Below are 26,458 nucleotides of genomic sequence, written 5' to 3' on the forward strand. Positions count from 1 at the left end.
GTGTTTCTTGTGTAATGAAATTAAACATGAGCAAGAAGATATAACATAGCAACAGAAGGGTTTTTTCCCTTCAAATAATAGTACAACAGCATTCAGGTTGCATGCTAAGAAATTGAAAATATCTGAATAACAGTCATGTTTTATTCCATAAATACTTCAAAAAGGAATGGACAATTTAATTTGATCAATAATTATGAAAGCAAGTAAAAATATTCCCAATAAATCTTTCCAAAGTATTTTTTTCCAGATGTTCAAAGATCAGATAGACCAACATGAAAATACATTTTGTAAAGTTAGCATTATTTTTGTACTTAAAAAGTATACCATAAAAGGTGACCAAAATTCAATTATATGAATAATACTTTATATTTGTAAAATTCCTAAATAAAACACTAAGAAATAAGCATAATGATAAATTGGACTTTTTATTGTATTCTCATAAACTATTAATTCTAATGATAGTGCCATGTTGTTTTCTTTTCCATATTTTTATAGCTACTGAAAAAGTTCTAATGTGGAAAACTATCTTCTTTATTCAGATAAATATTAAGATAATTTTGGAAAGTTCACCAAATATTCTGTGATATTGATTAGGATCCTATTATTTTTATGAATTAAACTGGAAAGATAGTGATCATTTCTGTATTTTATATTCTCTTACAATGGATGGCATAAATCTTCATTCATTCAAGTCTTCTATATCCTTCCATAAAGTTTTTCAGCAGTGTTATGCATATTTTATGAAAAATCATTTTCTCTATTTGACATTGTTATTGAAATTGGAATAAGCTATCATCCAATTATACTTTCTAAAAGGCTCTGTTCATATGCATGAAAGTCTTTGAGTAATGTTTATTTTATAACTTTCCATATAATTTTTACTCTCAAAAGTAGTTGATTTGATTTTCTTGTGTTTTCCAAATGTGTCCATATGATAAATTTTATAATGATATTGACATTCCACTATATCATCTCTCAGTTTATTTTCTTTTCCAGGTGCATTGACATCCACTACATAAAGATGATCAATAACAGTGGTAATTGTGGAAATCCTTGCCTTATTCCAATGTTCATTCACAATGTATAAACATGGTTTTAATACTGATAATGCAATTTAATAGTACATTAAATTGAAGCAATCTTCTTGGACAACAAAAAAATAAAGAAGGATTAGCTTTCCTTTAGCAATATGTTCATAGAGTTATTTAATAAAAAAGATATATCTTTACCATTTTCAATTATTATCACTATTGGAATTGTGTCAAGAAAAGGATCTAGATTTTTAATATCAGATGTTTTTAAAAATATCAATCCATAGAAAATTAATGTGTTTTGCCTCTAATAATTCTGTCTCATAAATACCCTGATCCTTTCCATGGTAAATAGAGCCTTCCTGCCATATTTATACCATTAGTCTTTATACCATCATCATTCTTTACACCATCAGCAACAACTAAATAGAAATGGAAACATTTTATTAACAGAAATAGTACAGTAATTGGATATTGTATATGGCAATAAAAGAACAAACAAACCAGAAAACCCCCCCAAAAAACTATTGGACTATTTTGCCAGGCAGGACTCAATGAGAATGTAGCATTATTTATTATTTTTATACTTTTACAATCTCTTGTCTAGAACTTATAATATCATTGACTCTTCACATTGTATTGGTGATGTTTTATGTGATCTTCGCAGTATTGGATAAATACTTCTTAATGTGTCTTTTCCTGAACATAGGATTTGACTAGGAGCTATTGAGGAAATCAGTTAAATCAGTATAAGTGATTAATTAACAAAGGAGAAGTGTATTTTAGATATCACTATACTAAAAATACCCCTCTATATACACATTTTATTCTATAGACCTCAAATAATGCATGTGTTACACTAACTATAACACACAGAGGTGCTGTACACACACAAAAATTATATACATACTTACTTTTTACTGGAAAACATATTGTTGATATCTCATGTTTAAGAAATGTTGATGCTCATAAAAGTGAACTCCATATAACCACATAAAAACATACAAACCAGTAAGAATGACAGTGCTATAAATTAGCCTAAAAACATTATTTACAATCAAATGTCAAAATCAATCCTGTCAAAAAAGTAAAACAAAGCAAAATCAATATTTATCTAAACAACTGGTTTCTCTGACAAAACAAACGTCATGAAAATGTTGGTGATTAAATGATAGGATCTCATGGCGACCTGGAGTCTCTGTGCATCTGTGCTTCAAGTCTGCAGAGGGGTGATGTTCTTATTTCAAGGTAAGCTTAAATAATATGTGTGGCTTTCAAGCTATGCAAACTCATGACGCTTGGTTACAGAGATGAAGTATGGCAATTTTTTTTTTATTGCTAAAAGTATACAATATACCTTCAGGAATTTATGAGGCAGCAGTAAATGAATTCCAGCATTAACGGGTGTGGGCCTCCCCTCTAAATGAACACAATGTTAATGACATGGTCTTCATGCAAATTAGCTGATGAAATGCAGGGCATGGTGGCTTGTGGTTTGTCACACCTACTACAAGGGTGTATAAAAGGCCCCAAGGAAGCAGAGAAGTTCATATTCTGCAAGCAAAAGCTTTGCTCTCACCTACATCTTCAACTATTGACAAGATGAGCTATTACTATGGCAACTACTATGGCAGTCTGGGTTATGGCCTTGATGGCTTGGGCTATGGCTTGGGCTATGGCTGTGGCTATGGTGGCTACGGATACGTCTGCTACCGCCCGTGTTACTATGGAAGATATTGCTCCTCTGGCTTTTACTGAGAAACCTTGCATTCAACCTCACACATGACTGAGAACTTTCAGCCAATTTTCCTCTTCTTGATTCTACCGTCTGGACACTTCATTCCATTGGTGCCTCTCTCAGATGAAATTATCATGAGCCAATCCTAGGTCACTTTGATAGATGTTCAGATTTCAGCATACCAGGACTGACTTGATAAAAATCATCTGAACTTGCAATTCTAATTTGGGGCAGTGGGGTGGATTTATAGTTTGGGTAATAATTCTTCTTTTGGATACATACTTTGGCAGAACTCTCATTCCAAATTGTTCATGTGAAATCTGTGAAAATTTACTTTCATTAAACTTACTTTGGTTGGCATTTTAAATGTGTCCTAGTTGTCTGTCCTTCATAAATGGGATTTCTATACATACGGGCATTGAGCATGAGTTTATGTGTGTGTCTGTCTGCAATCTGTGTGTGTGTTCTTCATGAAAGCTCCTACAGTGGTGTTGTACCTGTAATTCTATGTAACCATGAGGGTAGAGAGACTGTTCAGAATTCTTTGCACATTTTGTTAAAAGTATATCAACAAAGCAGCTGCAGCTGCTCTTAACCAGCCTCATATCTTCACTGTGGGATCGTTATGCAACATTATTGCATCATTTGCCAGTGTTGTATTCTACGTCCTGCTGTCTTTTGCTGTTTCCAAGCAGGGCCTAACTCTGTTGTATTGTTGGAAGCTGTGTTCTTAGTGGATTTCTTCTACTGAGGCTGTGTTTTCTGGCTTCGCTTAAACAACAGTTGAAGGAGCTCAAACAACCTTCAGAATCGCAGAGTAATTGGTTTGCTAAGTTGCCATTCTTGCTTTCAGGTACACAGGGCTGTAAGTTATATTTGGGTACATGTCTCAGCAAGTCCTTGCATGGAGTGCCCAAAGAGACACTTGTCATACTGTAGAACTTTGCTCCTCAAAATGTCCTACCTTGATTAGGTTTACTCCCTTGATAATCAAACTAATTATACTTAGGTAATTCGGTTTGTGATTCTATTGAAAGGGCCAGAAGTCCCAGTGTATGGTGTGTGGGTGTGTTAATAATCATTTCTGTTTCTAGGCTTCCAGAACTGCTTGCATTGTCCTTGGCTGTTCTGTTTACCTATTCTTTGTATCTCCAGATGGTATCTTCACCTTTTATTCAACTTGCTTCATTGGTAATAAAACCCTGCAAAAACGGAGATTGTATGGAACTCTATTGCCTCTCTGAAGTACTTTTTTTTTCAGTTATCAGGAAGAAAGTTCTTTTAAGATGTCTTTGAATGAATGACAGCTTTTGAAAGACAACTGCATTCAAGCTATAACCACAAAATCGGTCAACCATTAACCTACTTGTATATTAATAAATGACAGTGACATCCTTAGCTTTGGAGTCTATAAACCAAACCAATCAAAGACAGAATACATGAAATCCAGAAAAAAGGGGGAGAAATCCTGAAAGATGCTATATTTAATTTCTTTCGAGAGCACAGGATGATCATGAAAAACAAAGCAGTCTCTGCTTACGAAAAAAATATTGATAATGCATGCCTTCAGCTGTTGACTCATAAAATAGTAGGAACAGACACTGGGAACAAATTTTAGACATGAGATAGAGCATGTCACATGCAGTACAAGTTCAAGGGGCCAATACCAAAGTTTTTATGAACTGTACAAAATAATTATACATTAGCCCACATTTCATGTTATTAGATGAACTAGTGTTGGATATCTAAGGAAAAGGCTGCTAATTGTCAACAAGAGCTTTAACTTATTAATTTTTGCTGTGCTTGGTGATGCCATGCTGGCACTTCCCATGACAGATGTAATCATGCATTTATTCAACTATCCACACAAGAGTAATTATCATCACACAGTGCACAATCTGTACTAAGTCTAAGCAGTAGAAAGACATAAAAAAGTTTCCAGGGATATTGATGAACTTACTGGTCAGATGGAAATTCAGATAATAAATATATGATTGCAACTCTCTGTATTGACTTTTAAGAAAGATTTATGTATTGGGAGCAATTGGACCCCATAGGTGGGGCATTCAATCAAGTCTGTGTTGTCAGTGAAAGTTCCCCCCAAAAAGATACTGCCTGAGCTTAGTATTAAAGAAATATACCAGAAGGGAGGATTTAGAATGTGTTGGGCATAGTGTCTGTGTTAGCCTGATTCTTTCAGCAGTTTGTTTCCCCATAATCAATAACTAGATGTAGTTTTCTTTAGTAGACATGTACTTATTCAACATTTTCAGGAGAGTTTCATTTAGAAACTAGAAATTGGAAGGTGGAGTTAGATGCCTGGGAAGCTCTTCCAACTTCATAGGTGATAACCATCATCAGAAATAATGGTAGCAGGGCTTCCCTGGTGGCGCAGTGGTTGGGAGTCCGCCTGCCGATGCAGGGGACACGGGTTTGTGCCCCGGTCCGGGAAGATCCCACGTGCCGCGGAGCGGCTGGGCCCGTGAGCCATGGCCGCTGAGCCTGTGCGTCCGGAACTTGTACTCTGCAACGGGAGAGGCCACAGCAGTGAGAGGCCCGCATACCACAAAAAAAAAAAAAAAAAAAAAAAACGGTTAAAAATAATGGTAGCTGTTATCTAGGAATTGCTGCAAGTGGGAATATGAAATCCAAGAGAGATAACTTAGAAGAATCAGTGCCCTGGTTTGTAACCATTATAAGTCGAAAGAAGATTAAAGTTCTAGAAGCAATTGTATCAGAAAGGCATTAGTTTGATGGTTATAGATTTTAATCAGGAATATACTGCTCTAGGCTTTCATTGGATTTTCTTTAAGTGAAATATCACTTAAGGATATTCTTACTTACTAGAGAATATTGTATTTTCCGGGCTTCCCTGGTGGCGCAGTGGTTGAGAATCTGTCAATGCAGGGGACACGGGTTCGAGCCCTGGTCTGGGAAGATCCCACATGCCGTGGAGCAGCTAAGCCCGTGTGCCACAACTACTGAGCCTGTGGGTCTGGAGCCTGTGCTCTGCAGCAAGAGAGGCTGTGATAGTGAGAGGCCTGTGCACCATGATGAAGAGTGGCCCCCACTTGCCACAACTAGAGAAAGCCCTTGCACAGAAATGAAGACCCAACACAGCCAAAAAAATAAAAATATACATTAAAAAAAAGAATATTTTATTTTCAAAGCACTTTCCTATGTTTTCTTCAGTAATATTTACAACAGCTTTTTGATTTACACAGCCATTTTGATCCCAGTTTTCAAAATAAATTTTAACAAACTATCCAATGTCACATTAAATGACATAACCAGACCAAAAGCTAAATTGTTTAACTTTGGTTTACTGATCTGTACAGAGGAGAAAACTTTCTTTGGGTAAGAACAGTGTACTCATTTGAAGTTTGACAGATGGAATGTGGTATTACAGCAGTAATGATTTTGTAGCTATGTTAAAAGTCGGAAAGCACGTCCATAGAAGCTCAACCTCTAATACATTTACTTTTGAAATTAATAATAATAATATTCCAAACTTACCATGATATTATTTTCTCAATTCTTCTTGAACACGTTCTGAATTGTAAATGTGTGACAAAACTTAGATGATGAAGTTTAGGACTATTGCTATGACTTAATTTTAGGAATGTGAGTGTTAAAAACATTCAGGATAGAAAGGTTAAGATACTATATTAGTTTTCTATGGCTTCTTAACAATAACCATACATTTATCAATTTAAAACAGCATCCATTTCTTTGCTCTCACTTCTGTGGTTGGGAACTTGGTCAAGGTGTCCCTGGGTTCTCTGCATAGAGTATCCTAAAGCTGAAATTAGGGGATCAACTGGGCTGAGTTCTTGTCTGGAGGCTCTGGGGAAGAGTCTGTTCCCAAGCTCACACTGGTGTGGACAGAATCCAGTTCCAAGGTTTGTAGGATTGGGTCCCCATTTCTATACTGACTATCAGCTAAAGGCTACTCTGAATAAGTAGAGATCACTTACATGCCTGGCCACATGGGCCCCTCCACCTTCAGGCCAGCAAAGACATGTCAAATCCTCATGCTCTGAGCCTATGACTTCTTATTCTTCTAGCAGCCAGAGCAAACTTTACTCTTATAGGGATCTTATGATTAGGTTAGGCCCAACCAGATTATCTTCCTTTCTTAACTGTGTCGTATGAAATAGCCTGATCACAGGAGTAAAACTCATTATATTCACAGTGCTGGGAGCGGTGCAGGGTGTGTACACCAGGAAAGGGGATGGTTTGGGAAGCCAGCTTAATGTGCTGCCTAACCAAGAGACATGTTCTCATACTACCCTGAACAACCACCTCCCACCCGATTCAGAGCAACCCCAAAGCCCTGCTATGACTTCCTTAGGTATTTGTGTAAAATTATTTCTTAAATGGTGCTGCTAAGAGTGCTTTCAGTACCATCTGCCTATCATGCTCTTCCCTCAGGTAGCCTTACATGGATCATGGGCTCACCTTTCCAGTCTTCACTTAGAAGACATTTATTTAGAACGGGCCTTCCCTAACAATCTATCTACAACTTCAGTTCCCCCATTGGTCATTGCCTATCTCTCACCTCTGTTTTATAATTTGTCCTTAGCAGGTACCACTATCACTATGTAACATACTCTTTTTATTGATTGCCTGATTGCTGGGTCATTTGCCCTACTCCCCACTAGAATGTAAGCTTCTGGAATAGAGGGCTCTTGTCAGCTTTGTTTACTACTGTGAAATATCTTTTCCAGTGCCTAAAAAAAATATTGAGCACAAAGTAGCCATTTGGTAAATATTTAGCGAATGACTAAATTAAGTCTGTATTTGTTGATGGTCTATCGCCCCCAGTAAAATGTTAGCCCCCTGGTGATGGAGGATTTGTTTTTCTTTGTACTACTTTGTTTCCAAGATAAGTAGGTAAATGTTCTCTATTATTTGTTGAAGGAATGACAATTAATTTGAATTTGGAGGAAGCAGAAAAAGAAGCTGGACTCAGGTATAAATCCAGGCTCCTGGCTTTGATAGCTGGCGATTTTTGAAGTTGTGAGCCAACATAGAAACAGCAAGGAAGAGAGAAACAAAACAAAACAAAACAAAACCATTGACCACATGGTGGGTGAAAGGGAAGATGATTGGTGTTTTTTGTCTTTAAAATTTTTTTCACATATTGAATTTGAGGTAAGTTTCAAAGAGAGTAAGTGTGCTGATGAGAGAGAGAAGGTGGGGAGTTGCCAGTTACTGTCTGATGGTGACTACTCTGTGAAATGAAGAGGTGGTAGGCAAGAGTGAGAGAATAGGAGAGTGAGAAGGTGTTCTAAAAGACAGACGGATCTTGGCATGACTGTGCATATGGGGGAAGGTCCAATAAACAGGTTTATGGGCAGAGTTGAGTATTCAGTTGGGATGAGAGGAAACATATTTGTGATGTAGCTAATCTTCAAAGTTTTACAAGGTGATGATTTTTTTTTCAGCTACGCAGAGTAAATGCAAAGTAATTAATTTGCTAATATATTTCATTACTTATGTTTAGTAATATAATTTTTTAAATTTAAATATAAGGTGTGCATGTATGTGATAAATGATATTTTTTCAGCCAGTACTAAGATGTGAAACTCCCTGTACTATTATTCTAGTCATAGACATAGAAGTTCCTAAAAATACTGTGGATTGTATGAAGGGAAAAAGGATAACCAAAGAGTGACATTTGGAAAGTTATACTACTGATATTCTTTGAAGCAGAGAGTAAGAGGGTGCATTATTCAGTGATGTATACTCAAGGTATAGCCTGTGTCTGAACCTTACTGGACATTCAGTAAATGTTTCTAGAGGGACAATTTACAATTTCATGAGATGCAACACAAACCCAAGGAGAGAAGTGTGTTTTTAATATAAGTCCCACTGACATTTTGAAGAGAAAGATCAATAAAGAAATAGGAAAATAATGAAAACTATTAAAAATATCATATTAAAATAGAACACATAGATAAAAGAGAAAACACAGTTTTCAAGTGCAGAAGGATGAAGCAGTAGGAGAAGTTTCTGATTAACAGAAACAAATCATTTTGTTTGTGTCAAATCACTTGAAAATATCAAGAGCTAACAATGAAGAAGCAAGATGGTCTTGATGTAGAGAGGTAGAACCACAAATCTGGAATCACACGGTGCTCTGTAGACATTTAGCTAAAGGACAATAACCCAGTCTTCCAACAAGTCAATATCCCATGATTATGTTCCAGACTGTACCACAGGCAAGACAATTGCCCAGACCTCCAAAGAGAGCTCCTTGTTTATTTCATTTTCCATTCATTTCTTTTTCGCACAAAGTCCACTTGTTATATAATACTTGTATATCAATGCTTTAATATCTCATCTTATGCTAGACTGTAGCTTCCATGATGTTCATGGACTAGTTTTCCTTTTTAACCCTGAGTATATTAATGCCTGAGAAATAGTGATCATTAGGTAAATATTTGTTGAATGGATTAACCCCAAAGGGTTGTGCAGGCTGCCTTCAGCAGGCTAACAACTCCCTTATATATTTCTAAATGCCAGTATTACATTAATCAATACTCATGATAGGGTTTCTATAGAATTAAGAAAAGCTAAGCTATGAGTAGCACGCTTTGTTTTATTAAGTCAACTAAAGTAGATTTAGAACAAAATATTTAAAATGTTTACTTTTATTTCTTTGTAAAAGCAATTATATTTTGCTTAAATAGTTTAAGTGTTTCTTGTTTAAATGTTTAAGAGTTTTCTCTGAAGTTGTGCTCCTTCTGAAGGTCAAACAACTTTACCCTCACCTGACAATAGAGACAGTATCCTGTATGAACCACATACGGTGAGCTCAAAAAACACAGGTTCTTGAGCCAGAAAACTGGTTTTGAAGCTCCTCTCAGCCACTGATTAGCTGTGTGACCTTGTGCAGATAATTAAGCAGGATAGTAATAGTACTACAAAGTATTGTGTTGAGTTTGAGTTCAATACATGTAAAGAACTTCAGATAGTAGGGGACTTCCCTGGCAGTCCAGTGGTTAGGACTTTGCCTTCCAATGCAGGGTGTGTGGGTTCGATCCCTGGTGAGGGAGCTAAGATCCCACATGCCTCGGGGCCAAAAAAACAAAACATAAGACAGAAACAATATTGTAATGAATTCAATAAAAAGACTTTAAAAATGGTCCACATCAAAAAAAAATCTTAAAAAAAAACCCTTTAGATAGTGCCTGGCTCCTATTAATTGCTTATTAAATATTATCTATTATCATAGTTTACTTTAAGAATGAAAGTGTATATGACACACAAGGTCTAGAAGTATCCTATATGGTTGTTTTCCAATCAATGTGTCATTTACATGTGTATTCTCCATCGAGAACCATCCAAAAAAATTCCTTTTTCTGGATCACCAAAGATCTGCGGCAATTTTTAAATTGCTTACAAGTTCTTGCACTTATTTTGCAGCTATTGGAGGTGCAAAGATGGGAAAAAGAAAGCTTATGTATTATTACCTTGACAAACTGTCTGATGCCCAGAGTCTACTGAGTTGAAAGACATTTTGAGGGAATTGGATTTTCTCCTTACCCATTACAGTTTGTTAAATTTTTCCACAGTTGTTTCAAAACCACAGAATAAGACTGACTTTTATATGAATATAGTTAAAAAGCATATATGGATTAAAGACAAAGTAAATCACTGTTATAAGAAATAAAATGATTCCTTAACATGGATATTTGTCAAAATCTTAAGATACGAGGGCAGTAGTATCTCACAAAAACGAAAGAGTGTCTTTCTACAGGAACCAGTGTGACTCATAGAGTGAATGGGGGAGAGTTTGGTTCCTTCTGTGCTGGGTAGGAGGCAGTGTGGGCTGAGAATGAGAAGAGGAGGCAGATAACTTGGTGTTTCATGTACAGACAAAATTTAGGGCTGGAGGTTTGCTTCTCATTTAGGAGCTGAAGCAGAAGAACATAGGAAGTAATTCCTAGGTTGAATCACATGAGAACCTCTGTTACTGATGATAAAGCAAAATGACGGGTCTTATCGGGTTATGACCAGGACCAAAGACAATAGTTTTTTTTTAAAAATTTGCCTTAAATTTTATTGAAACTAAATTCTTCCAGCTAAAGTAGATTCAAATAGAGCACTTCTTTACCACTAATAATTTCCTTCAATTTGTAGTTTGAAAGTTCCATCAATATAGAAATATATAAACACCTAATCACACTGTACTCTTAATTACCTGGTAGGGAAAACCAGTGTAGTAAGTGTAAAGGAAGTTCAAAAATCATCAATACTCTTTTTGATATTCAATTATTTTGAGGTTTTTTTTTTTTTTTAAAGTGGGACAAGCTGAATATACTGTTTTCAGTTCACTTGCATCTATATCTAACGATAGTGAGAATAAACAGGGGAATAAACAAAAATATAAGGCAGCTGTGCACTATGGGAAAATAAACTCCCTAACCTGCAGTGCGGAAATTTCAAATTTACCTGATGAACTAAGGTTTTAGTTCTCAACTATCACTAAAGATCATTGTTGTATAATTGTTTGTCTGAGTTGCAGGTTTCTCAGTTGTTTATAAAATAATAAAGGACAAAGAAAACAGTACCCCAAGTTTCTCTGAAACCTGAAATTTTATGATTTTATCATAACATGGAATTTAGTATCTGGAATAAGAATATAGTTGGGGGTAGGGAGCTAAGCTACTTATAGTGATTAGAGGAACTCTTTTTATGCAATCTTCAATGGTATATACCAAGCATGTTTACTGTACCTGAAATGTGATGATTGAGAATTCCTTTGCCTTCAGTTTGTGGCTCTTTTAAAAATTAAATGACATCACTGCACTACTAAATGGGGTTCTCAGCTGACTTTAAAAGCACTTTGTTTTAAGACATACATCATAGTTGATTGTCATTTTTCATAGGGCTAGTATTTTGGAGAAAATTATAGTTCAATTTATGTGAATTCTTCGGAGAAGAAAGATAACACCCATAATTTAGAAAAGAGTCAACAGCCATGGAACAGCAAAGGGAAGGGTATAATTAGAGGGTAAATGCAATCTCATACGATGCAATTTGAATAATGGAAGCTTATAGAAATTTGTTTATGGAGATTGAAACTCAGAAACCCAAACAAGTTTGGGAATTATAAACACAATAGTGTCTTATTAACAGTAAAATAATTTTCTAGGAATTCAAATAAAACAGAAAATAAAATGTGTCACATAACTTTTAAATAAGGAGTCACGAAACAAGTGGAAGGCGTGGTTTGAAGTTAGGAAACAAGATAGTTGACATAGTTTTCAAATAATGGGTTCTATTGGGTGATATTTGGAGGTGTGGCTTTCCCCACCCACCAGCATATATAAATGCACTTGCGCAGTCACAGTCCCAAAGCTGACCTACAATACCAAGTCAAACTCACCACTCCCGACACCATGAGCTATTACGGCAACTACTGCCAAGGCCTGGGCTACAGCTGTGGAGACTTTGGTGGCCTGGGCTATGGCTATGGCTGCAGATGTGGCAGCTTCCGCAGGCTGGGCTATGGCTGTGGTTATGGAGGTTATGGATATGGCTGCTACCATCCATGTTACTATAGAAGATACTGGTGTTCTGGCTTCTACTGAATAATTATATGAAGATTTACAATTTGTGGACTTCGTCTTCTGCAAGACTCTGATTCATCTAGAAAACTTTATTCTATAACCTGCTTTCTTCATTTATCCTGTCTTGATAATGAAACTGTTATTTGGACCACCTGGTTTCTGACATTAATGTGAAGACAACTTTATGAACTAGATGTTGGTGTTTGATTAGTGATGCTCTCAGGGATTCTCCTTCTATATAGGATGAAGGGTCACTATACTTTAGCAAGTCTTTGCCTTTTAGCATCCGATGTCTAATAATAAACTTTTTCTGACATAGTAAATGTATTTTAAACTTCAATTTTTAATCAAATTTAAGTTGCTGTGATGTATTAATACAATCATCAACCATGGCAACGTTTTCATCTTATAGCTAAGTAATTTACCAATATGTCTTATTTCATAATTATCTCTTCCTCCTTCTTCTTTTTCCTTTCTTCTTCCCCTTACCTCTTCCTTCTCCTTTTCCTCATTTTCTTCTCCTTTATTTTATCATTCTCCTCTTCCTCCTCATTATCAATATCTATCTTTTTCTTTGCTGGCCAAACACAGGGATTCTATGTCTTAAGGTTGAAGAGGCTCTGTGATGATAATCAAATTTTAGTGTATTGTTTTTTAATTCATTATTCTTTGGAAAGTTTGTTGTTAATTTCAAAACAAAATGATAAGGAAAAACTTTAGCTTGCAGTAAATTATTTTAGAACTCTTGAGAAAATAAACATGAAAGAATTTTATCAAAATATTAACAATTTTTAAGTAGATAATATTTGTTGTAATATTTATTCTTTCTTCTTTTTGGTATATTTAAAATATTTTATAAAATAAAAAATCTAAAATAGAAGCAAAAACCATTTATCTTGAACTCAAATGTATATTATTGTAATAAATTAAATTTATGAAAACTGACCCAAGAGGAAAAAAATCTGAATAGTTCTCTCATATAAAAATTAAATCTATGATTAAAACTCTTCCCAAAATACTAATTTAAGGCCAGAGGTATCTGAGGCAAGTTTGTCCTTTGGTGAGTGATGGAATTTACTGACTAAAAGTGAAAATGAATCATGAGGATTTTCAATGGGTTATTCTATCCAACAGTTGACTATTCTAGGAATGCTAAAAGTGTAAAAGCTTTTAGCATTCCTAGAATGCTAGATATGTTTTATCTAGATTGTTCACTGTAAATGAATCTGAAATTTATGGACCACAGTTGTGTTGAAGATTGGAAATTAGTAATGTAGCCAGATGAAGGCTATGTGAATATCAAACTTTAGATGCTGACTTATCTGAAACCTTCTCTTGCCTATTAGCTTTCCTCACTTGGAAATAAAAATGTGTCTTTTGTGGAAAAGTGGATTCTGAAAACCATATCTTGTAGTTTGAGGTCTGTCATATGTTCATGCAGAGAATACTGTTGCTCCTTTTTTGAGTCCTTTGCTCTCCATTAGTAATGTTGATGCTGTGTCAGACTTGTGTACCATGAGAATATGACAAGTTAAACCTTTGTGGTTGCACACCTATTAATAAATCTAACAGAAATGTGCAATTCTTCTTAATAGTAAATATTAAAACATACTTATAGAGGTTAAAGAAGGTCTAAATATAAGGAAAATATATCATGATTGTGGATCAGAAGAATCATTATTATCTGCCAAATTTGATTTATAGATTCAGTGAAATTATAATAAAAATATCTGAACAGAATTATTTTTTACTACTTTTGTCTTTTAACCTTCTTACTAGCCTTATAAGCAGTTGATCTACTACATTAACATTACATCCTTATGATACTGAATCATCCATTCAACAGAGTATTAAAAAAATTATTCTAGTCTACTTTTAAATCTTTCAGGAATTAAAACACTGAATATAGGTTTTGCAATTTTTTGTTGAGTGTATTCTGAAATATTTTATATATTTTTTTACTTTTGTTAATAGGTATTTCTCTATCATGATATCTCTTACTTCCTTGTGTATATGAAAACTATTCATTTTCTTTGACAATTTTATATTGTGTTATTGATGAATCATTTTAGTTTTTGAGTTAGTTTCATCATTGATTCACAAGGGTTTTTCCAGATATGCTACTGTTTTGCCTGCAAGTAGAGATAGTTTTACTTTTTAAAACCTTTTTCTAGTTCTTACTCATCTATCGATATTTTTTGCCCAACTGCATTTGCTAATATTTCCAGGACAAAGTTTAATACTAGTGCATAGGGTAGGCATCTTTGCCTTTCTCCTAAATTTTGTGGAAATGCCTCTAGGGTTTCACAGTTACCTAAAATGCTAACTTTAAGTCAATTTTATTATGTTAGAAAATTAACCATCAATTCTTATTTTCTTAAATGCTTTTATAAGGAATGAATGTTGAAAGTTGCCAAAAGTTATTCAGCATTTATGGAAACAGTAATATGATTTTTCTCCTTGAATCAATTAATGTAATGCATTATATTAATGAGTGTCCTTATATCGACATCACTTATATTCTTCAAGTAAACTCCATTTCCTTATGATGTATTGTTTTTATGATGGTATTAGATTCTATTTGCTAATATATATGCAGAATTTATGCATATGTAGTCAGAAGTAATATTAGTCTGTAATTTTCTTTCATGTGTGCCTTTTTCTTGATTGAATTTAGATAAATGTTAGATAAGTGATTCAAAAAACATATCTGGAGACTTCATTCATTTTCAGTGCTCTTGAACAATTTATGTTGCATAAGGATTATGTCTTAGAATTTTTGGTAAACTAGCCTTTGAAATTAATGGAACCTCCAGCTTTTTGTGTGTGGAGCAGTTCTTTCTTTTTCTTCTCAAAAATTAGTCTTTAATATTTCTATCTCTAATGGGTTCAATTCTAGTAAAACTTTTCCCCTAGAAAATTATGTATCTTATTCAGGGTTTTCAATTAAAAATTTTTTTTAAACATTAAATTAATTTTTATTAGAGTACAGTTGATTTACAGTGCTGTGTTAGTTTTGCAGTACAGCAAAGTGAATCAATTATACATGTACATATGTCCACTCTCTTTAGAATTCTTTTCCCATATAGGTCATTACAGAGTATTGAGGGGATTTTCAAATTTATTTGAGTAAAAGTCTACAAAGAAGATTTCCCCCTCTCTTTTGCTGTCTGTCTCTCTTTCTCTCTGTAATTATATATGTTTACTTACATTTATATTATATATATATATATATATATTACTTCAATTTATTTATAGTTTTCTTCTTCCTTTAAAAAATTAATTTAGCTGGTAGTTTTCTATTTTTTATTTGTTTCCAATGACCATAACTTTGTGTAATTAATTATTCTATTGTTTGTCTACAAATTTCTGTGCTTTATCTGATCAATAGCTGTTTTGATCTTTATTATACCTTCCTTCTGCTTTCTTTCAGTTTACTTGTTTGTACTTTTATTGCATACTTGTGTTTTACTTATATATGTGCTTAAAACTAAATTTTTTTCTACTATCTTTGTAATGTATACCCCATATTATAATATGTAGCATTTTCACTATCATTATCACCATTTAAAAATTCTGTGATTTGTTTGTATTTTTTTCACTCAAGATTCCATAGTTTTGTGTTTGTTTTAATTTCTGGGTTTTTATTGATTTATATTTATTAATTTCTACTTGTGTTACATTATTATTAGAGAATATTTTAATAATATTCCCTTCATGGAACTTCTTAATGCTTTCTTTGTGGTATAATACATTTTTGTAATGTTTCATACGTACTTGAGAATAATTTTAATTTTTTATTATCAAAATGTAAAGTTATATATAATTTTAAAGTCTGTCACTATTGTTTATATTATTTTGGTCCTCTATATTATTACTTATGCTTTTCCATTTTATCTGTCTTGTTCTGGCATTGCTGTGTTGTTTATGTCTCCATGCATCTCTAGTATATTTTGCTCTATAAAGGTGGTTGCCGTGTTGTTTTTTCATATATAATTGTAGCCATTATTTCTTTATTTTAAAGTGTCTTTAACTTTATACGATGGCTTCCATTGTTGTGTTTTATCATCTGGTTAGATTCTACTTTGATAAGAGAGTTACAAACAACTGCTTTTTCATTCTCCTTTGACTGATATATATATTTGCCTATACATTTTTAAAAAGATAATTTTGTAGAACAGTTGTAGATTTGCAGAAAACATTATGCAGATAGCACAGAGAGTTCCCATAAATCCCACACCCAATTTGCCCTATTATTAACATTTTACCTTAGTACGGTGCACCGTTACAACTAATAATAAATCTATATTGATACATAATTACCAACTAAAGTCCATACTTTATTCAGAATTCTTTAGTTTTTATTTAATATATTTTTTTCTTTTCTAGGATACCATCTAGGGTACCTTAGTGCATTTAGTCATTGCTCCTCTTCACAAGACATGTTCTCAGACTTTCCCTAGCCCCAATTACCCTGACAATTTTCCAGCAGAACTGGTCAAGTGTTCTGTAGAAAGTCCTTCAACTGGGATCCATTCAACGTTTTTCTCATGATTGGAATGAATTATGGTGTTTGCAAGGAATGTGGCAGAGGTAAATTGCTATTTTCATTCCATCATATCAGGAATGCTATCAGCACAAGTTTTCACTGTTGATATTGATTTTGAGCTCTCTGAGATACTGTTTGTCAAGTTTCTTCACTGTCAGAAACTTACTTAATAAAAGATTCATGTGTATCTTTTCATCTTGATAACTCAATGCTTTTTATTGCTGGGTTCATTGTATGGATGTACTGTATTTGTTTACCCATTTACTTCTTGAAGGATATTGCTTCCAGTTGCTGGAAATTATGACAAATCTGCCATAAATATTCACATGCAGGTTTCTGAATAGACAAAAATTTTCAAATCATTCGGGTATATATCAGGGAGAAAGGTTGCTGGATTATATGATATTTTGCTTTTTAAAAAACTGTCAAACTGTCTCATATAGTGGCTATACCATTTTGCTTTCTCACCAACAATGAATGAGTGTTCTTTTTGCTTTTCATTCTTGTGCGCAATTGGTATTGTCATTATCCTTTTCAATAATTGCCTAGTGGTTTCTCATTATTGAATTATTTTGATACTTCTATTATTAGACTTTCTTAATAACAGCTTTAAATGTTTCTCTTGAAAATAATGTTTAATGTTTAAATGTTTTCTCTTGAAAAAAATTTTTGAGTCCAAATAATATTTTAAGAGGTAAATTAAGCTAGTTCATATTTATTAAGTTTCCATTAGGTTTAGTGTCAGCTCTAAAAATCTATTTTTTGTTATAATTACTATTGTACTGTTATATTTACTCTGCTTCTTTCTCTATATATTTTATTTTATTTACTCAATATTTAAAAAATATCTTTAGCTATTTAGAAATGTTTTGATACATTTTTTAGGGGTTGTCAGTGATTAATTATGTATTTTTTGTAAAAAATGTCCTTAGCTCCTCATTTTCTTTTATTAAACTTTTGCTAATTTTTCAGTTTTGAATAATGAATGTCAACTAGTATCGCTTACTTAATCAAATATCAAATAACTTTTTCTACCTTATTATTTTCCTGCTTTTCCTCAATGGAATCATTTGTTTTCATTTGAATCCAAACTTCTTTTTGCATCTTGGAACTTGGTCTTCCTTCTGATATGATTTTATCTTTTAAAAAATTTCTTTCCTGTTTTTCAACTCATTTTATTTCTTCTTATCTCTTTTACATTTAATTTTTTAATATTTAATTTAATATGAAGTATTTCATTAAAGTTTTCTTCTGCTTCTGGAGGGGCAAGTTATTAGTTGAATGCTTCAATAATTATTTTTGTTGTTTTTTTTATATACTTTGTATACTTGAACACTTCTTGCATCTCTGAATTTGTGGATGAGACTGTTAGAGATATTTGCTATTTTTTTCCTATGGATCTGTTCATTTAATAATTTATTAATTCAACTAACAATATATTGCCTACTCCATTCCATTCACAAAAGTATAAAATATGAGTATAATAAGTGTTCTTGCCCTGAAGGAGTAAATAATGTAATGGAAAAGGCAGTAAACAAATTGGTATACTAAAATCTGATGAAATGCAAAGGCAGTCTTTTATCCAGGGCATCTGGTAGCACTCTGAAGGATTTTCTAAATCAGGCAGAGGTAGAAGTAGCTTGGGAAGTCCTTGGAGAAGGTGCTACTTGACCTATCTTTTGAAGGGTGGGTTGGAATAAGATGGGTAAATAAGTATAAAAGAAGATTCCAGAATGAAGGAGCAGCTCCTGTAAAGTCTCAAAAGCATGCAGTGGATTAATAATGTCTTTGTTATTTATGTATGGAATCAAGTGAAATATATGGTAGATTGTTAGAGACCAGGATAGAGAAAAATGTTTGGTGATGAAATACCTTGTTTGTGAATTTAGGAGTATAATTTTTCCTTAATGACTTAGGTATAATGGCTGAAAAATGAAATGATCAGATTTGTGTTTCAGAATGTTCATTTGGACTCAGTATGGAGAACAGATCAGATGAGGGCCCTGCCTTGGGGAAGTGTGACTGGTGGGGAGGCTCTTACATTAATCCAGGAAAAAGTGGTAGAGAACTGAATTAAGTGAAAACAATGAACAGACATGAATATTAATGAATTATCATTTACATGGTTTAGTTGCTGTGGTGTAATATGCACTGAGTAGGGAAGATATTCATAAAATATGAAAGAGAATTAATTCCAAGATCATACTCTGGTATGTGATTTGAATGACTAATATACAGACAAGAGGCAGTTTTGTGAGAAAAAAAATGAATTTAGTACTAAACATGAAATTTGAATGCAATTCAAATGGGACATATCCAGTAAATAGTCAAATTGATGGAGCTGATATTTAGAGAAGCCTTTTGAAAGTAATCGGTATAAGCACGGTTATTAAACACAATATTTATTGAAATTCCATGGGAAAAGTGTATACATTGAATATGGAGGAAAAGGGGCACTTTTAGAGTTAATAAAGGAATAAGAAATTGGGAAGAAGACTAATAAGAAATTGAAAGAGAAAGCTAATTGAACGTTTGCCATAGAAAATAAGGGAAGAAAACTTTAAAAGAAGAATGAATGGGTGAGGAGGGCAAATGCCAAGGAAGGTTCAAACAAACCAAATAACTAACAAAAAACAAAATAAAGAACCAAGAAGGTTTTTTTTGGTTTTGTTTTTGTGTTTTTTAATTTGACTATCTGGAAATCACTAATGACTTTGTGACTATGCCCTGACCACCATGGATAAAAGGTCTTGGGTTCTGGGAATGAACAGTAGCTAAGACAATGGAATAAGAGAAGCAATCTGAGGTTATGTAATTATAGGACCACTGGAAGCTATCAACCAGATTAGACAATTTTAACTAGAACACCAGTGCAGTATGGTCTCTGAAGGGGCTATAATCATTTTTCATCTTGGAAACATTCTGTTTTTAGAAATGCAAACTCATTAAAAAATAATTGTTATTACCAAAATTCCTTTAACAAAAATTTGGACCCTTTGGTAAGTAAGAAAAGAACAATTTAAAGTAATTTTAAGACTTTACATTGTTCTGTTATGTGGAAATAATATCACCTGTCATTGTTTACCAGTCGTACTACTGAGGATATAAAAACATTCAGGGAAGCTAGAGATGGTCACACTCAGGAAATCCCTCTTCAGCACTACATCAGATCTCTAATACTTGACAACATGAGCTACTATGCCAACTATTGCAAAGGCCTGGGCTTCGGCTGTGGAGGCTTTGGTGACCTAGGCTATGGCCGGGGCTGCAGATGCAGCAGCTTCTGCAGACTGGGCCATGGCTGTAGCCATGGAGGCTACAGATATAGCTGCTACGGCCCATCATGCTATGGAGGATATGGCTTTTCTGGCTTATACTAAAAACTTGTAGATCCTCAAACTCTTTCTATTCCCATGCTGTTACTCATATCTTTCAGTGATGTGAACATTTTTCTTGATGTTTAGAAAATATTAATAATTTTTTGGCTTCCTGCTCCAAAGGAACTAGTTTCTTCCTCTGGAAGAATCTGGAATCTTTCCATTGAATCAAGGGTTCATTCATTTTTATTTAGTCACTAACATCTGCTGTGATCAAGTGTAACCTGTATTTTAAATTTTTAAATGAACATATTTAATTGGCATAGGGAGCATGGCTGTATCAATTCATTTTAGTACATTTCTAATGGGTATATGGGATTTCAATCAGGATGTTACCCTCCTTTTCTTTGAATTGGTGTTTTGACTCAACAATGTTTGATTCAATAATGAATTTGATTCAACAAATGTTCACTTCATGTCTCCATGTCCTGAGCATTGTTCTGAGTCTTGAGGATATGGGAGAATAAGATGGACTAAACGCTTGTATACTTTCATGTATCCCATCTTTCATTTTTTTCCAGTGCATTTTGTGTGTGATTTCATTTTTATAAAATCATCTGTACACTATTATTTCTATTACTTAAAAAATTATAACATTGCAAACTTTATTCCAATAGTCATGGTTTTTACTCTCAGGTTTATTATGGCACAATAAATCTATGGTGACCAAAGAGAACGTTTTTAAAATAAAAAAGTTTAAGCTGATACAAAATAATATTTATAGTAAGATGAAAGGTACAAAGGGTGCATTAAATACATTCCTGTACACAACAGTGAATTTTCAAATTTCTAATGTTCTTTATATATAATCAGGTCAATTTTATCTTGAAAGAAGTACATTTTATATTTCATATATATACATATATATGTATACAAGTCTACTCTGCTTCCTTGAAAAGTTAACTGATTTAATTGGCTTTCCTGTTTCCCTACCTATAGAGTGAGGGTCTTACTTCTTAAAAGGTATTTTTTCTCAAAAGTAAGCATTAGGACTGTCTAAATTTAAAACTCCTGGAGTGCATTTACCAGTTTAGTTTCCTGGGGTATACTTTTAGATAATTTGTTTTAATAAATTTGTTTAGATCCTCAGACTTTCTATTAGTCAAAACTTTCTTGGCAAATCACTATTTTAGGTGGTATCCAAGATCTTTTCAATTTCTTATGCTATAGCAATGCTAGATATCACTTTCTATCCTCATCCTCTTCCCATGAACAACATTTTTGTGATAGCTTTCAGATGCTTTGCATATCAAAAAGCATGTTTTCTAAAAGCTAGTACAATGACTTGGTACACTTGGAAGAAGATATGGGGAGAGCTGATATGACAATTACATTAAAAGACAAAATAATAAACTGAAGTTTCTCATCATATGGGTAGTTCATGGAGTGTTTATTTCAAACAAGTTCTTCATAAAGATGGAAATAAAACTGTTCAGTTTATATTATGGTTTCTTGTTTAAGTGCCTTTTTCTACCAGATGGTTATTTGATGAGTTTTGGAGGCATTTTTCTGAAACTTAATTTTAACATTCACATGCTTATCGGGGAAACTGGGTTCCTGGTGAATTTTCAAATCATTTACTTTTTTTTTTTTTTGCGGTACGTGGGCCTCTCACTGTTGTGGCCTCTCCCGTTGCGGAGCACAGGCTCCAGACATGCAGGCTCAGCGGCCATGGCTCACGGGCCCAGCCGCTCCGCGGCATGTGGGATCTTCCCGGACCAGGGTACGAACCCACGTCCCCTGCATCGGCAGGCGGACTCTCAACCACTGCGCCACCAGGGAAGCCCACAAATCATTTACTTTTAATCTTTTTATTAAAGTAAAATTGGAACTAAAACTGGCAAAATAATTTCTCATTATTCAACCAGACTTCATGTTACTGCTGATCATTTTCTTTCAAGTACAAAAATAAGGAAATCACCTTTAATAAAATAAACAAGCATTTTCTCTTGACCTTTAGATGCTGAAAAATGTATGCTGTTTCTTAACTTAATAGTTAAGTGTGTCAAATTGTTGTGAAATAAAATTGTACCTTTTTTATTAAGACAGTGAATTTGGATCTAAAAACAAGCTATTCCATGTTTATTTCCTGGATTGGAGAAATATGGAACATTTTTGTTATTGCCTTTCATAGTAATTGTGGATTGGTGGGATGGACAATTAGTATCTCTATTATAGTGCAGGCTTTGAGGTCAGGGTCTATATGAACCCCTTGTATTAATATACTACCCAACACAGAGAGGTGCTTAATTAATATTTGTTAAAATATATATATATATATATAAAATTTTGTGATCCAAATAAGTTACTGAATAGGATCTCGAATGACAGAATTAAAGTACTAGCTGAAGAATGGGCAAGGCATTAACAATTGATTTCCAACATCCTGTTTAGAAACCAAATTGTATTTTTAACTGAATATTTTGATTCTTAAAAGTTGACTTTTGGGGCTTCCCTGGTGGCGCAGTGCTTGAGAGTCCGCCTGCCGATGCAGGAGACGGGGGTTCGTGCCCCGTTTCGGGAAGGTCCCACATGCCGCGGAGCGGCTGGGCCCGTGAGCCATGGCCACTGAGCCTGCGCGTCCGGAGCCTGTGCTCCGCAAATGGGAGAGGCCACAACAGTCAGAAGCCCTCATAACGCAAGGAAAAAAAAAAAAAAAAAAAAAAAAAAAAAAAGTTGACTTTTGATATATTCCCTTCAGATAATTTGAATCAGGAGTGAAGTGATACAAGTCAAACTAAAGCCTCTTTGTTTGTTTATATAACTTTAAGAAAACCTTAAGGCTAATGTCTTTCATAAATGATTATGAAGTTGCAAAATTCTACTTCCAAAAGCAAAGTATATTTATAAAAAGAAGAAAATAATATTTCTCAGCAAAAATCAGAGAGTTATTGATAGGGTAAGAGGAAGATATGCATGTGAAAGTGTTTTCGAATTACTAATTTTTATAAATAAATTATTTTGCAAAGCCTTTTTGGTGTAGCTTATTCAGAAAAATACATAGATGTTTAAAAATTTTTGTACTAAGTATATCTTTCAAATGAAATTCTGCTACCTTTAAAAATGAAAATTCTGATCTCTAGATTTCCTAGTAGGTCAAAGAGATTTGCTCTTTATCATATGTGTTTCACCTTGGGTTAATCCTGTGTCTGAGAATTCCTTCAGGAAGTAATATAATTGGTGCCTTTTTAGGACATTTCACACTAGAAGATCAAAAGGTCAAAGATTTGAGGGCTTACTTACAGATGTCTTAGGTAGATGAAGTTTTATAATGTTGACACGTCTACCATTTAAGGAAAAAAGGACATTCATTTCATTTGTGAAATAACTGATGCATAATTTAAATTTACATTTTGTAGTTTGAATATAAAAATGTTTCCTGTTGACCCATCAGCAATAAAACTGTTGTTTCATATTATCTTTCTAGTACTAATAATTAATATCTACTAAATAATTCAAATCCTGTCTCCTTGATGTTTTTATTATAAAATGAAATTTGGAGCTGTGGTCCAATAAGTAGACAACTATCAGAGGAAACCTAATTATCTTTAATGACACGGATTTTTTTCACTGATTTGTATTTCCTTTGACACAAACATATCCAACAAGTCCCAGACAAATACGACATAAAGGTAAATGGACACACCATTCCATTTCCATTTTCCTAAAGTATCTAAACAAGAGTGTTGTGTTAGGATGATTTTTTTGTCATGTTTCCTTTGCTGATGATTTTGTAAACTGAAGATCAAGTGTTAAAAAAGAAATTGTGCTGAAGATGTTAAAAAAAATAAAATAAAGTAAAAAAAAAAAAAAGAAATTGTGCTGAATTCTCATATGACCCCAACAAATCAAGTAAATTGAATGGACATTCAATGCAAAATTCACTGTCAGGCCTTTGGGAAAATACTATTAAGTGTATTGTCAAAAATAATACAACAACTTATTTTATAAAAAGAGGAGAAACTTGATTATGGCAGAACATTTAAGCAACTCGATTTTAGTAGGAAAAAAATAAATTGTTCAAACTCTTAATGGAGTAGAGTGAAGTGGAAAAGTGGCATACTTGGGGATTTTGAACAAGTATCACCAACATTTTTTCAATCTTAAAAACTGGAAAATTTGTTATAGTTTCCTATGATATTGACTTCATCCAGTGAAGAGTGTACCCATTATTTTGAATAGCAATGAGATATGATACCTGGCTAGAGGTTTTTACAGATATCAGTCATCTTATGTGTAGTCTTTGATGATACCACATTCATTGTCAGCATAAACACAGAGCATTTCATTGGAATCTGTGTCGACAGTCCTAAATTTAGAAGACAAAAGATTAATGAGATTTTATTCATGTCATTGAGCCATGGAATGAGAATTATGCAAGTCTGGTTTTGTTGTCACACCCTTTTCTGAGCTATATAAGTCTATGGGCAGATAATAAAATTCATACCTAAAAAACAACATTCATATTACATATATATATATATATATATATATATCTCCAACCCTAGCAACTACTATGGTGGCCTGAGCTATGGCTGTGCCTGTGGTAGCTTTAGAGGCTTAGGGCTTAGGATATGGCCTTGGAGACTATGACTATGGTTCTAGTTAGGGAGGTTATAGATACAGCTGTTGCCACCCCTTGTGCTATGAAATATATCAATTCTCTGGCTTCTATTGAAAAAGAAAAAAGACTGGTGCTTTGGGACTTTAGAATCCTAATACAACCCTACTGTTTGTTCTTCTTTCAAGTCTTTCTATTTCCATCAAAATTCAGATGCTGCTCTGACCACCTGAGGTAACTCAGAGTTCAGCAAGAAGGGAGAACACTGATTTGACAAAGATTTTCCTAGACTGTTTATAATATGTGACTGTGTTTTATTTTTCTTTCTCATAAGCCATAATAGGGTAATGGTGAGAGAGATTATTGGTCTTTATTTACCTGAAGATTTATATAGAATTAGTTGAAAGATGATTGAACTAAAGGAAAACAAAAGACTGAAGGGAAGCCCTTTGCAGGTGCTTTTGAGATTAAGTTGCTCTGAACCATAACATGAGCTCGATAAATATCTGTTGCATAAAAGAACTGATTAGTGAGAAAGGGGGAGGTAATTAAAATTTCTGACCTACTATGTGTGAGATATTTTGCAAGGTGTTTTATATATTTTTTATTGTTTGATTTTCATAATACTTCAAAACATAGGAAGTGAAGTATAAAAAGTTTCTTTTTAAAAGTATAAAAATTCTTCAAACAACTTTAAAAAGTAGTTAGAATATTGGGAAAAATACAGGTCTGTGAGCAAAGAGACTTGGATTTATATCCTCTCTTTACTACTGACTAATTGTATGATATAAGGCAAGTTTCTTAACTTTTTTGATATATTTTTAATTAATCAAATCTGATGATCATTTTTATTTTAAAATTCTGTTTTAAAATAAACCTACCCTACACTACACACACATGCATGAAAGCAAATTAGTATATTATGGTGCATAAGACACAGTAGGTGATTGTATTAATTTCCTAGGACTGCTGTAAAAAATCACCAGTGCTTGGGTGTCTTAAAACAAGAGAAATTTATTTTTTCACAGTTTTGGAGGCTAGAAATCCAAAATCAAGTTGTCAGCAAAACCACACTCCCTCTGAAACCTGCAGGAGAATCATTTCTTGCCTCTTCCTAGTTTCTGGTGATGTGCTAGCAGCTGTTGGCGTCCCTTGTTTGCAGCTGTATAGCTCCAATCTCTCCCTGCATCATCACATGCTGTTCTCCCTCTGTGTTTCTACATCTTCTTCTATAAATGTCTGTCACTGTCCAAATTTCCCCTTCTTATCGGGACAACAGTCATTAAATAATAGCATTGAATTAGGGCCCACCCTAATGATCTTGACTTCATCTCAAGATGGTTAAGTCTGCAAAAGACCCAATTTTCAAATAAAGTCACATCCACAGGTATGAAGGGGCAGGTTACATCTTGAATATATCTTTGGGGGGGGGAAAGTTTAACTAAGAATAGTGATCAATATTCTGTTTAACATTATTTTATTTAGATCATGTAATTAATAGATGATTGAATAGAAACATATAATTCAACATAAGACTTTTGATTTCAGTCTTAAAATTCTTTCCACAATTCTAAGCATCTCTTCCTATAACTGAAAGACATTTAAGAAGAGAAAATGA

At 33.7% G+C, this 26,458-nt stretch overlaps 1 protein-coding gene across 1 annotated transcript; it reads left to right on the forward strand.

The window, feature by feature from the left end:
* Positions 1–12,182: 12,182 nt before the first annotated feature.
* Positions 12,183–24,957, forward strand: LOC103088733 (keratin-associated protein 19-4-like). The gene is made up of 4 exons (XM_007457415.1): positions 12,183–12,330; positions 20,239–20,271; positions 21,757–21,839; positions 24,889–24,957. The coding sequence occupies exons 1-4, from the start codon at positions 12,183–12,185 to the stop codon at positions 24,955–24,957; spliced, it is 333 nt and encodes a 110-aa protein (XP_007457477.1).
* The last annotated feature ends 1,501 nt before the right edge of the window (positions 24,958–26,458 follow it).

This window comes from Lipotes vexillifer, unplaced genomic scaffold (genome assembly GCF_000442215.2).
Source record: "Lipotes vexillifer unplaced genomic scaffold, Lipotes_vexillifer_v1.1 scaffold1152, whole genome shotgun sequence".
Classification (NCBI taxonomy): Eukaryota; Metazoa; Chordata; class Mammalia; order Artiodactyla; family Lipotidae; genus Lipotes; species Lipotes vexillifer.